The sequence below is a fragment of the Carcharhinus amblyrhynchos genome, chromosome 6 (genome assembly GCF_965287045.1).
Source record: "Carcharhinus amblyrhynchos chromosome 6, sCarAmb.v2.hapA, whole genome shotgun sequence".
Taxonomy (NCBI): Eukaryota; Metazoa; Chordata; class Chondrichthyes; order Carcharhiniformes; family Carcharhinidae; genus Carcharhinus; species Carcharhinus amblyrhynchos.
The window spans coordinates 21,896,235-21,909,002 of NC_137329.1; the positions used below are offsets into that span (position 1 = coordinate 21,896,235).

General features: G+C 44.9%; 1 protein-coding gene across 3 annotated transcripts in view; it reads right to left on the bottom strand.

The window, feature by feature from the left end:
* Positions 1-12,768, bottom strand: part of mapk8ip1b (mitogen-activated protein kinase 8 interacting protein 1b) — a 173,190-nt gene that overhangs the window by 55,867 nt on the left and 104,555 nt on the right. For all 3 annotated transcript variants that reach the window (XM_080191559.1, XM_080191558.1, XM_080191560.1), the window contains one exon: positions 3,577-3,804. In XM_080191559.1, coding sequence (XP_080047685.1) covers positions 3,577-3,804 — 228 coding nt within the window. The remainder of the gene's footprint in view (positions 1-3,576; positions 3,805-12,768) is intronic.

The following is a 12,768-nucleotide window of genomic DNA, read 5'->3' on the forward strand; positions in this document are numbered from 1 at the left end:
TCCTCAGCTCACCAGAAATCCTGCAGCTCACAGTAGAAGGTGAAATTGTGTATACGCAAGTCTCTCTGTTCTGTGCAATCACCTTCCCCCTCTGGATAGCACTCGCCTCCCCACCACCACCCCCCACCCCCCCATCCCCACCGTGCCAAGTTTGCAGTGCCAGGGTGCCTAGTGGGCAGTGCCAGGCTAACACTGCCCAAGCAGCACTACCCCTCCCCTCCCCCCACCCTTGATCACCTAGGGGCCTCAATGGCCTTCAGCCCTACCAGCAAGGCCATCACTACAGGTCTTCGTTGATGGGAACCACACGTGATCCTCGCTGATGAGAATCTTCACCGGCAAGGCTGCTAAGGCAAGTGAGCTCCTGGACTTCTCTAATAATATTTAAATCAACATTTAAATGGATTTAAATGTTGAGATCAGGCTTGTGCCCTTCCTAGGTGCGAGGCTAATCTCGCCGAAATCCGGGTTCAGTAAGATCTTGAGAGGTGAGAATTCAGGCACAAACCTGATGTTACAGTTACCGACAGGGTGAAGAGAAAGATCAGCTTAATGTGTGACAGGAAAGACTGATGGTATTACAAGGAAGTTTAAAAGAGTTAAAGTACAGTTTTAAGTGCACAGGACGAGAGTAAAACGTTGAATTTGAGGTTACGCCGGGATCGGCTCTCCTTGGGCACAGGGAGAAAGGAATAGAAGGATATGCTGATAGAGTGAGATGATAGAAGGTGAGAGAAGACTCATGTGGGGCATAAACATTGGCATGAAGCAGCTGGGCTGAATGGTGTTCCTGTGTTGTTAAATTCTAGGCTTAACTGATTAGCGTTAGTGAGGCCAACACCATGAGTTCCTGCATACCACCACTGACATGGCCTTATTGACTACCACAAAGCCAATTTGTTCATGTCCTCTCCCACTACTTCAAGCATCTCGCTTCTGATTTGTTAATTAAAACACCACAAACGCACGTCAATTTTGCTCCCATTTCAATTTTCATCCACATATTTTGCAATTTCTCAAAATAATTACAACTTTACTCTTTGGTTAATTTTACCTCAAAGCACTCAGATAGCCAGCAAAAAAACTAATTGTGAACTGTACCTAATTCTGGAAGGATTCAGGTTTAGCAGACGACTCTGAGTAAAAAATCTTAAATGTTACTTAACCAGAGCGCTCGGTATTGGCACAGAGTTATCCAGTAAGGAGGAAAAATAGAACATAGAATAGAACAGCACAAGAACAGTCCCTTCAGCCCACAATATTGCCTCACAATGATGCTAAATTAAACTAATCCTTTCTGCCCGCCCTTGATCCATATCCCTCTATTCCTTACACATTCGTATATTTATCTACAAACCCCTCAAACACCCCTATCCTACCTGCCTGCACCACCACCCCTGGCAGCGTGTTCCAGACAGATATCTACCACTCTCTGTGTAAAAAAACTTGCCCCTCTCATCTTAAACACATGCCCCTTGGAATTAGACACTTCAACTCTGAGGAAAAGATTCTGACCGTCAACAAAATGCAAATAACAATCTCACGAATATTTTGAACATTCTGCATAAATTCCCACTTCAAACAGATGAGACGTTATTTTTCCTTTGATATTCTAGAGTGCTGTTCCCACTGGGAGAAAGGTGGTGATTTATTGATTTATGTAACTGGTAAATCAGGACAATGAATTTATTTATTTCCTTTTCTGAAGGGGTAAGGGAAGTGCTCTTCTCCAGAAACCAGTCAATTGCTCGAGGATATCACAGACATCTTCCCGTTCCATTCGGAGGAGACTATATCTGTTTCCTCCTTGTCTGATCCACCAAAATAGTTTATCTCTCATTTTTGCCTTGAAATACGCCACAGTGGGTCAGTTTCTGTGGTAATATATTGATTAAAAAAAACCTTCGTTGAAATCAGTCATCAGTTTGTATGTGGATTGAAAGCCTGCTGTTATTCTGCACATGTTAGGCCAGGTCAGCACAGAGTGACAGCAGAGGGTAGGATTAATCTCTGAAGGCATGACATTTGCATTTGAGTGGGAGACTGGGAGGCAATCATTCCTCTCAGTCAGAAGGTGGTAAGTTCCAGTCCCACTCCAGAAACTTCAGCACAAAAATCTAGGCTGCTGCTCCCAGTGCTACACTGAGGGGGTGCCACACAGTCAGAACTGATGAGACAGTTAACTGAGGTCACATCTGCCCTTTCAGGTTGCTACAAAAGATCCCATTCTCCGTATTTCAAAGAAGAATTCTCCCGACACCCTGGTCAATAAGGGCGGCACGGTGGCACAGCGGTTAGCACCGTTGCCTCAGTGTCAGGGACCTGTGTTCGATTTCCGGCATGGGTCACTGTTTGTGCGGAGTCTGCACGTTCTCCCCATATCTGCATGGGTTTCCTCTGGGTGCTCCAGTTTCCTCTCAGTCCAAAAGACCTGCTGGTTAGGTGCATTGGCCGTGCTACACGTTTCCTCAGTGTACCCAAACAGGCGCCGGAATGTGGCAAGTAGGGGATTTTCACACGAACTTCATTGCAGTTTTAATGTAAGCTTACTCGTGACACTAATAAATAAGCTTAAAATAATTATCCCCCAATCAATATCATTGAAGTAGATGACCTGGTCTCTATTACAAAGAGAATAAAGAAAAGTACAACACAGGAACAGACCCTTCAGCCCTCCAAGCCTGTGCCGATCTTGATGCCCGACCTTAACTAAAAACAAACCTTCTGCCCTTTCTCAGTCCATCTATTCCCTCCCTATTCATGTATCCATCCAGATGCCTCTTAAATGTTGGTCTTTGTGGGAGCTTGCTGTGCACAAACTGACAGCTATATTTCCCACAATGAAACAACGAATACACTTAATAAGTACTTCAATTGTTGTTTATAGTGCCTTGCTCAACTTCAGGATGCCACAAGGCACTATATAAATGCAACACTTTCATTTTCACCTTATAGCTTTCAGGCAGTTTATGAGGCATTAATTTACAGCTAACAAGCATACTTATAAATGTTTTTAATGCAAAGACAATTGCATTAACATTGTCTTTAATGCATTGTCACAATGCATTATTCCTGCATTGTCACAATTTTCAGCGTTGAATGCAAATTCATTAGCCAATATATTACAGGAATCCATCTGTGCCCAGATTACAAGGCCAACGTATTATACGTTTTGACCTGATAATCAAGTCTGCATTTCATTGATGCAACTGTCTGCTGGTACAGTACTCTGAACAGACACTCGCTGCTGAAGGCAATCCTTGCAACCTCCTACAGTCTGTGTTTAGGATTAACGAACCGGGGCAAGCAGCGATGAGTGTGAAAGCACGGATGTTTGATTGCCACTGCTAATGAGTGTAAACAAGGTAAAGTTTAAGGTCCACCTTCATTGCAATTCAGCTGGGCTAAAGAAGGGGACGGGGAAAACAAGCAATCTTCTGTCTGCTACGCACAGCCCAAGAAAAATTAAGATTATACAGTGGCGGGGGGGGAAATCAGTTTCAGAGGTCATTTTAATATGCGAGCTCTCCTCAGCAGATGAGCGAGGGAACACCGCCCCTCCTTCGTCCATCTTACCTGAGTCCGAGGAACTTGTGGGAAGAGATTCAGGGTGGTGGGCCGCTTGGGTTTGTAAGACGCCATGCTGACAGGCTTTGTTTCCTTCAGAGGACCGTTGTCCTCCTCTTCTTCCTCGATTTCGTCGACGGCATCAATCAGGTCCAGCTGCAGCATCTCTGCCTGGATTGTGCAGACATCATTTCCGCTTGTTGTTGCAGCATTATTGGTCTCCAGGGTCACACGGGACTGAGAAGAGAAGGAGATTGGACAGTAAGGTGTAGCTGAAGGTAGGTACTATATATTTATATATTATAGATATAAATAATCTATATATAAATATGAATAATAATTTATGTAAAATTATATAAATATATATACATATATATAGGCAATAGATAAGATGATTGTAAATCAGTGCATGATAAGCTTAAAATCTTTCTGCACTCCTGCTGTCTGAACAAGCAGAAAAATGCTCCAGGTTAACTCCAGTGCAAATCATAGCCCTCAGAAAAACAATAATTCTCACACAGAAGCAGGCTTCCTTTCAATCCGAGACAAATGCACCAATAAAATCAGGGCGGCACGGTGGCACAGTGGTTAACACTGCTGCCTCACAGCGTCAGGGACCCAGGTTCAACTCCGGTCACTGTCTGTGTGGAGTTTGCACATTCTCCCCATGTCTGCATGGGTTTTCTCCGGTACTCCGGTTTCCTCCCACAATCCAAAGATGTGCAGGTTAGGTGGATTGGCCGTGCTAAACTGCCCTATAGTGTCAGGAGGACTAGCTGGGGTAAATGCAGGAGCTTTTGGGGATAGGGCCTGGGTGGTATTGATGGGCTGAATGTCCTCCTTCTGCATTGTATTGACTCTATGAATCATTGAATCATCTGATGATATAATGCACAAAAGGAGTCTATTCAGACCATCATGCCTCTGTTACCTCTTTGAATGAGTATCCAATTAATTAGACTCTGTTGAGCTTTGCCCTGCTAATTTCCCCCCTTGAAGTATTCAGCACACACATCACAGTGTTATCCTGCACATTGACACGTTAGATGTGACCATCATTTCAATAGCCACATCTCAAATATCAGAAGCCACTGATATTCAAATCCCGTAGAAAATCCACATCAGGCCCAGAAATGGACTGTCCAAAACACCAAGACAATTCCCAAAGTCACACGCAACAAAAACAAAATCAGATGTTTCTCACAGCTGGAAGAGCATTTATATAGTTTCTTTATGCAGTAAAATGTCACACGAAGATGTTCAGTTTGGGTTCTGCCAGGGTCACTCAGCTCCTGACCTCATTACAGCCTTGATTCAAACATGGACCTGGGTCCCTGACGCTGTGAGGCAGCAGTGTTAACCACTGTGCCACCGTGCCGCCCATGGACAAAGGGGCTGAACTCCAGAGGTGGGGTGAGAGTGACTGCCCTTAACATCAAGGTAGCATTTAACTGAGTGTTGCATCAAGGAACCCAAGCAAACCTTGATGGGAATCAAGGAGAAAATACTCTGCTGGTTGGAGTCATACCTGGTACAAAGGAAGATCCTGTGATGGTTGAAGGGCAATCATCTCAGCTCCAGGACATCACTGAAGAAGTTCTTTAGGGTAGTGTCCTTGGCCTAACCATCTTTAGCCGTTTCAATGACCTTCCCTCCATCAAAGTTTAGCACCATTCATTATTCTTCAGATACTCACAATATCCAGGCTTCAGATGATGAGTGACAAGTGAAATGCATGCCACACAATGACCATCTCCAACAAGACAGGATCTCACCATCGTCCCTTGATATTCAATAGCATTCTATGATTCTGTGGTTACCATCGCTGAATCCCCCACTATCAACATCCTGGTCTGTTCGCATTGACCAGAAATTGAACAGGACTAGCCACATAAATACTGTGGCTATAAAAATAGGTGAAAAGCTTAGAATCCTGAGGCGAATAACTTGCCTCTTGACTCCCCAAAACCTATCCACTATCTACAAAGCAAAAGTCAGGATTGAGCAGCGACAGATCAGCCATGATCTTATTGAATGGCGGGGCAGGTTCGAAGGGCTGGATGGCCTACTCCTGCTCCTATTTCTTATGTTCTTATGTAATGGAATATTCCCCACTTGCCTGGATGGGTGCAGCTCCAGCAACACTCAAGAAGCTTGACGCCATCCAGAACAAAGCTACCTGCAGAATTGTCATGCCTTTCACAAACATTCAATCCCTCCACCAGAGATGAACGTTGGCAGCTGTGTGTACCATCTACAAGATACGCTGCAGGAACTCACCAAGGTTCTTCAGACAGTTTCTTCCAAACGCACAACCACAACCATCAAGAAGGTCAAGGGCAGCAGATACCTGAGAACACCATGACCTGGAGGTTCCCCTCCAAGTTACACACCATCCTGATTTGGAAATATATTACTGTTCCTTCATTGTTACTTGGTGAAAACCCTGGTATTCCCTCTTTAACAGCACCTACATTTCAGGGATTGCGACAGTTCAAGAAGGCAGCACGGTGGAACAGTGGTTAGCACTGCTGCCTCCCAGCTCCAGGGACCCGGGTTTGATTCATGGATTGTGTGGAGTTTGCACATTCTCCCCGTGTCTGCACAGGTTTCTTCTGGGTGCTCCGGTTTCCTCCTGCACTCCAAAGATGTGCAGGTTAGGTTGATTGACCATGCTAAATAGCCCCTTACTGTCCCGGGATACTTAAGTTAGAGGGATTAGCGGGTTAAATATAACGGGTTATGGGGATAGGGCCTGGATGATATTGTTGTTGGTGCAGACTTGATGGGCCGAATGGCCTCCTTCTGCACTGTAAGATTCTCTGATTCTAAGGCAACTCACCTCCACCTTCTCAAGTGCAACTAGGAATGGGCAATAAAGTTGGTCTAGCTAGCACCCCTGTAAATAAGAAAAAACAAGGCCCTTCACAAGAATGTCTTCAAACAAATTTTGACAATGATTCACGGGGTGACAAAGAGGCCTCTGGACAAGGAGCTGAAAACTTTGAGGAACGTCGAAAAGGAAGAAAGGGAAGTGCGTGAGAGGGCAGACTTGGAACAATGCAGAGATATAAGAGGGTTGTAGAGCGGAGGACTACACAGAGGTAGAAAGGGGCAAGGTCTTGGAGAAGTCTGAATTTTTCAAGATCGAGGCACTGCTTGACTTGGAGTTAATGTGAGCGGAGGCGTTGGTGGGTGAATGGGACATGAGTATGAATTAAAATACATGCCAGCAAGAGCTTCCTTCCAAATTTGAGAGCTGGCAACACTCAGATTTATTTGAGATGCTAGGCTGGTATAAATCCAATATAAGTGAATCCTCTGGGGTAACGTCAAATGGTCTAAACAGATGTGCATTCTGAACTCTCAATCTATACCACAATGCACTTTGTGCAGAACCAACATGTGTACACATATGGCTAGTTTCCTGTGCTTTCATTGCACCAGAGTCTTCATCATTCAGTTAGGATCTTCATAGAAGAAATGTGGAGAGGGAGAGTGACAGAGGCTGTCCTGGTGCCATTTAGATAGTGCACCCAGGCCTGCAATCCCATGTCATATTAGCAGGGAGGGCAATCTTCTACTCACCCCATCACGTGATTCACCATGTTCCACATAGATAATGAATAAAGCGCTGAACAATACAAAATCATGCATACTTAGCCATTCAACACCCCCCAGCATCCTTCCCCCACAACAGGAATCACTCCGACTTCCACTCCTGCCACCAAACTTGGACTACAGTTTGGAAGATTCTGCCCTGCGTTTAAAATATATTAGGTGTGATTCAGCATGTGGTGCATTCACCTCCAAGTCAGAGGATGTGTGTTCAAGTCCCAGTCCAGGAATGTGAGCACTAAATCCAATCTGACTCTGGCACAGTGGTTAGCACTGCTGCCTCACAGCGCCAGGGACCTAGGTTCAGTTCCGGTCTCGGGTCACTGTCTGTGCGGAGTTTGCTCATTTTCCCCGTCTCTGCGTGGGTTTCCTCCCACAGTCCAAGAGTGCGCAGGTTAGGTTGATTGGCCATGTTAAATTGACTCAAGTGTCAGTGGAATTAGCAGGGTAACTATGTGGGGTTATGGGAATTGTGGTCAGTGCAGACTCAGTGGGCTGAATGGCCTCCTTGGGCACTGTAGGGATTCTATGAATCTATGACTTCAAGATCAAGTGCTGCTCATCTGGATTTGCTGTTGTTTGGGTGAAAAATTAAACTGAAGGCACCTGTCTGCCCTTTGAGGCGTTGGTAAAATAATCCCATGCTACTATTTTAAGGAGGTATGATAAAAGTGTGCTACGGAGGGACCAGGGCAATTTTGAACAGAATCACAAAAAGCTAGGGCACAGCAAGTAATAGGAAGGCAAATGGAAAGTCGGTCAAGAGGGATGAAAACAGGGAATTCTTGTTACAGCTGTAAAGGTTATTACTGGGACTACACCTGGAGAAAGGTCTTTGTTTCCTTACTTAAGGTGGAACTCAACAAGACTCCTTAGACAACACCTTCCAAATCCATGACAGCTACCATTTCAAAAGACAAGGGCTGAAAATGCATGGGATCACCACCACCTGCAAGTTCCTCTCCAGATCACACATAATCCTGACATAGAACTACATCACCGTTCTTTCTCCGTCACTGGGGAGGCAGTACCTCGTGGTAGCGTCACTGAACTAATAATTCAGAAGCTCACAGCAGATGGTGACATTTGTATTCAAAAAATAAATCTGGAATTAAAGAAGACTAGTTCAACTGGTTCACTATATTCCATTAGGGAAGGAATTCTGCCATCCTTACCTGTTCCAGCCTACACGTGACCCCAGAGCCACAGCAACATGGTTGACTCCCTCCAATAGGGGGAATTAGGGATGGGCAATAAATGCTGGCCCAGCTAATGGTACCCATGTCCCAAAAACAAAAATAGTCTAGGAACTCCCCTTGTAATAGCACGATGGATGTACCACCACCAAATGGACAGCAGCAGTTCATCACCACCTTCTCAAGGGCAATTAGGCACAGGCAATAAATACTGGACTTGCCAGGGCACCCAGATACCATAAATGAATTTAAAAAACCAGCATAGACTACAGATCAAAGAAGGCTCATTAATGGCTAATTCCTGGAGATAAAAGTTGCTATATGAGGAAGTTGGGCCTGTTCAGCAGACTGAGATGTGTTCTTATTCAAACTTGTAAGATTCTAAGGGGGTTTGACAGAGTAGCTGAGATAATGTTTCCCTACTGGGGGGATCTAGAACTTGGGGATGGGGACAAATGAGAGTTTCAAGTAAGAGGTCTCCTATACAAGAGGGAGATGATGAGAAATTTCCTCTCTCAGAGAGTTGTTAATTTTTTGGAATTCACCACCCCAATGAACAGTGGGGGCTGGGACACAGTGGAAGCATTCAATATATTGACATCTAAGTTAGTCAGATTTTTGATCTGCAGGGGAGTCAAGGGTTACTGGGGTGGCACGGTGGCACAGTGGTTAGCACTGCTGCCTCACAGCACCAGGGATCCGGGTTCCATCCCCGGCTTGGGTCACTGTCTGAGTGAAGTTTGCACGTTCTCTCATGGTTTGTGTGGGTTTCCTCTGGGTGCTCCAGTGTCTTCCCACACTCCAAAGATGTGCAGGTTAAGTGGATTGGCTATGCTAAAATTGCCCCTTAGTGTTCCAGGATGTGTAGGTCAGGGGCATTAGCCATGGTAACTTTGTGGAGTGGTAGAGATAGGGCGGAGGATAGGCTTGGATGAGGTGCTCTGTCAGAGAGTCAGTGCAGACTTGTTGGGCCGAATGGCCACTTTCTGCACTGTAGGAATTCTGTGATTCTTTGGCAGGTAAGAAAGTCGTGTTAAGGCCACAATCAGATCAGTCATGACTTGAATGGTGAGCAGGTTCAAGAGGCAAAATGGCCAATTCCCACCGCTATTTCTTATTGTTTTTAATTCTCTCTGCCGCCCTGGTCTATACTGAACCCTTAACCAACATTACTGAATAAAGATTATCTGGTCATTATCTTAATTCCAGTTGTTGGGAGCTTGCTGTGCACAAACTGGCACTGCTGGATCTCATACCCTGATATTAACTGCCCTTTCAGATGCCCCTGGCCATACAATTTGGAATTTAACAAGTCCAAGTTGTCAGGGGTTTGATACAGTACTGATATTCATAATTTTTTGTTACCAATATTGTTCGGGGGAGTCTGGAGGGCAGTTGAAATGTTAAGCTGCTAAGGTAGATCTTTGTATAGGGTGGCCTTCCCCTTTAAACCTTCTGTTTTAACCATCCCTTCAGTAGCTGGTCTCAATAGGGAAGCAGAGATAGTAACATGGGAGCATTTAGTCCCTTGAACCTGCTCCGCCATTCACTGAGATTATGGCTGATCTGCAGTTTAATTCCATTTCATGCCTAGACCATATCCCTGAATACATTTGGTTACAAATATCTATGAATCTCAATTTTACTATTAACAACTAATAGCAGAGAGGTGTTCCAAACTTATACCTCTCTGCATGAGGAAGTATTTCTGAATTTCATTCCTTAAGGGCCTGGCTCTAACTTATTGCCAGTGTTATCCAGTCTTAGGTTCTCCAACAGAAACAAGTTCTCCCTATCCATTCTGTCTGTTCCCCTTAATATCACAGAATTGTTATGCTGCAGGAAAAGAGAGACTATTTAGCCCACTGTGTTTGCACTGGCTCTCTGAATGAGTAACTTGTCATGAGGCCATTGAGGTCGACCTCTTGGAATATGAACCCCCTGACTGAGCTCACTATTGCTTGTCCAGGGAGCCTTTTTCTATAAAACTGGGAGTGTCAGGTCTCAGAACTTGTAACATTCCGTGAACTGTGATAAAAAGAAATCTGGCGAAGGGATACTAGCTTCTGCTGACTGGCTTCAGTGGCGACGAGGAAAAAAGGAATGACCTGAAGGAACTTGCTTGTTAACAGCCATGACACACTGGGGATAAGCCATTGTCAGGCATCATGCCTCTGTTTGGGAAACTGGTCTCTTTGACCCTGCTGTGGAGGACTGGCCCAATATGTAGAACGAATACTTTTTTAGGGCTAATAACGTAGTGACAGATGAAAAGCAATGGGTTATTCATCTGACCGCATTTGTTGTTATGGGTAGCTTAATTTTCCTGGAGGCCCCTGATACCACTAGCTTCTCAAGGGCAATTAGGCCAATAAATACTGGTCAAGCCAGCAATGCCCACATCCTGTGAATGGACGAAAGGGCCAGCATTCCATTAGCCTTTCTGATGATTTGCTATACCCATTCATGATATTTTAATGATTTGTGTACCTGGACTCCCAAGTCTCTTTTGATAGACAATGTTTCTAGCATTTAACATTTAGAAAGTGCCCTGCTCTCTCCTTCAGTGTAGTGGTACACTGTTGATGACCTCGCATTTGTTTACATTGAAATCCATTTACCAAAGTTTTGCCTATTCCCTCAATCTATCTTTACCTCTTCATTATGCTAGGCTTCCACCTATTCTGTTTAGAATACCACCTATTTTGCTGCCATCAGCGAATCTGAGTAAGTAAATTTCTAATCCATCAACTGATAACTGAGGTCCCAACACAGATCCTTGCGAGACACCACCAGTCATAACCTATCAATCAGATACCTGCCCATGATCCCGACCTCCTTCCACTCAGCAAACCAGTTTAATAAGTTTAAGTTTATTTAGTAGTATCACTAATAGGCTTATATTCACACTGCAATGAATTTACTGTGAAAAATCCCCTAGTCGCCACACTCCAGCACATGTTCAGGTACATTGAGGGTGAATTTAGCATGGCCAATGCACCTAACATTCATGTTTTTCGGACTGTGGGAGGAAACCAGAGCCTCAGAGGAAACCCACATTGATATGGGGAGAACATGCAGATGTTGCACAGACAGTGACCCAAGCCGATAATCGAAGCTGGGTCCATGGCGCTGTAAGGCAGCAGTGCGAACCACTCTGCCACAGTGCTGAATTGAAGTTCCCTTCAATTTGGTGAAAGGCTAAGAACACTGACCAGGCGAAAGACAAAGGTTAGACTGAAGTCCGACCCCCCTGAGCCAGGCTAACAGCACTGACCAGGATAAAGGCACTGATCATGCAGCAATTTCAAGATCAGAAAAACTCACTTATAATGTAATTCATGACAGCATCAGGAGAAAGAGCCCTGAGGAACCTTGAGATTTCTGGCCCCACTCGTTCTTTATGTGAGATTGATGCTGACGTCTCACCTAACTCAGGCAGCTGGTTCAGCTATTTTCAGAACTAGCTTGGACTGCAGATTTCAAACTGAATTCTGAAATATGTCCAAGGCAGAAGCAAAAAAATAAATAAAACATTTTAGCAAAGTGCAGTGATTTTTTTTATTGAGGAAGACTACCAGCAGAATCACAATGGGCTGAGTGGGCCTCTTCCTTGCTGTACGATTCTGAGGCCTGTATTTAAACCACAGTCCCACATTTCTAATTGCAGCCTGTGATTCTGAGATGTGAGGGTGGGAGATTTGACTGGAAAAAAGCGTGGAATTGATTGGCAAATGATTAAGGCCCCTTTACTGTTAATCTTTTATGCAGAATCTCACGAGCAGATCCTACCACTTAGAACCTTAGGATCCCAATAGTGCAGAAGGAGGCCATTTGGCCCACCAAATCTGCACTGGCTCTCTGGAGGAGCATCCTACCCAGGTCCTGCCCTGCTCTATTCTCGTAACCCCGTGCAATTATCATGGCTAATCCACCTATGGATGCAGCAGAGGTATCACTGGTGGATTTTCTCCAGTACTCTGTCACGAGGCACAGTCCAGGCCTCACTGCAGTACAAACAAGTGCAGTGACGACAACATTCTGTTCCCTAGGACTTTTGCTGACTTGGGAGGTTATTGTTGACAAACACTTGCATACTTGGTCAACGGCTGGACTGGCACACCTGATTGTGTTGCATTTCCCCACCATTGAAAGGTGGCTGCCAAGGTACGGGAACTACGCAACATTATCCTTTGGAGTGTGGAAGGAAACCGGAGCAGCCGGAAGGAACCCTCGCAGACACAGGGAGAATGTGCTAACTCCATGCAGACAGTGACCCAAGCTGGGAATCGAACCTGGGTCCATGACACTGTGAGGCAGTAGTGCTAACCACTGTGCCACCGTGTCACCTATATGCTGTTACGCTTACGCTGTTAATTCAGGGAAT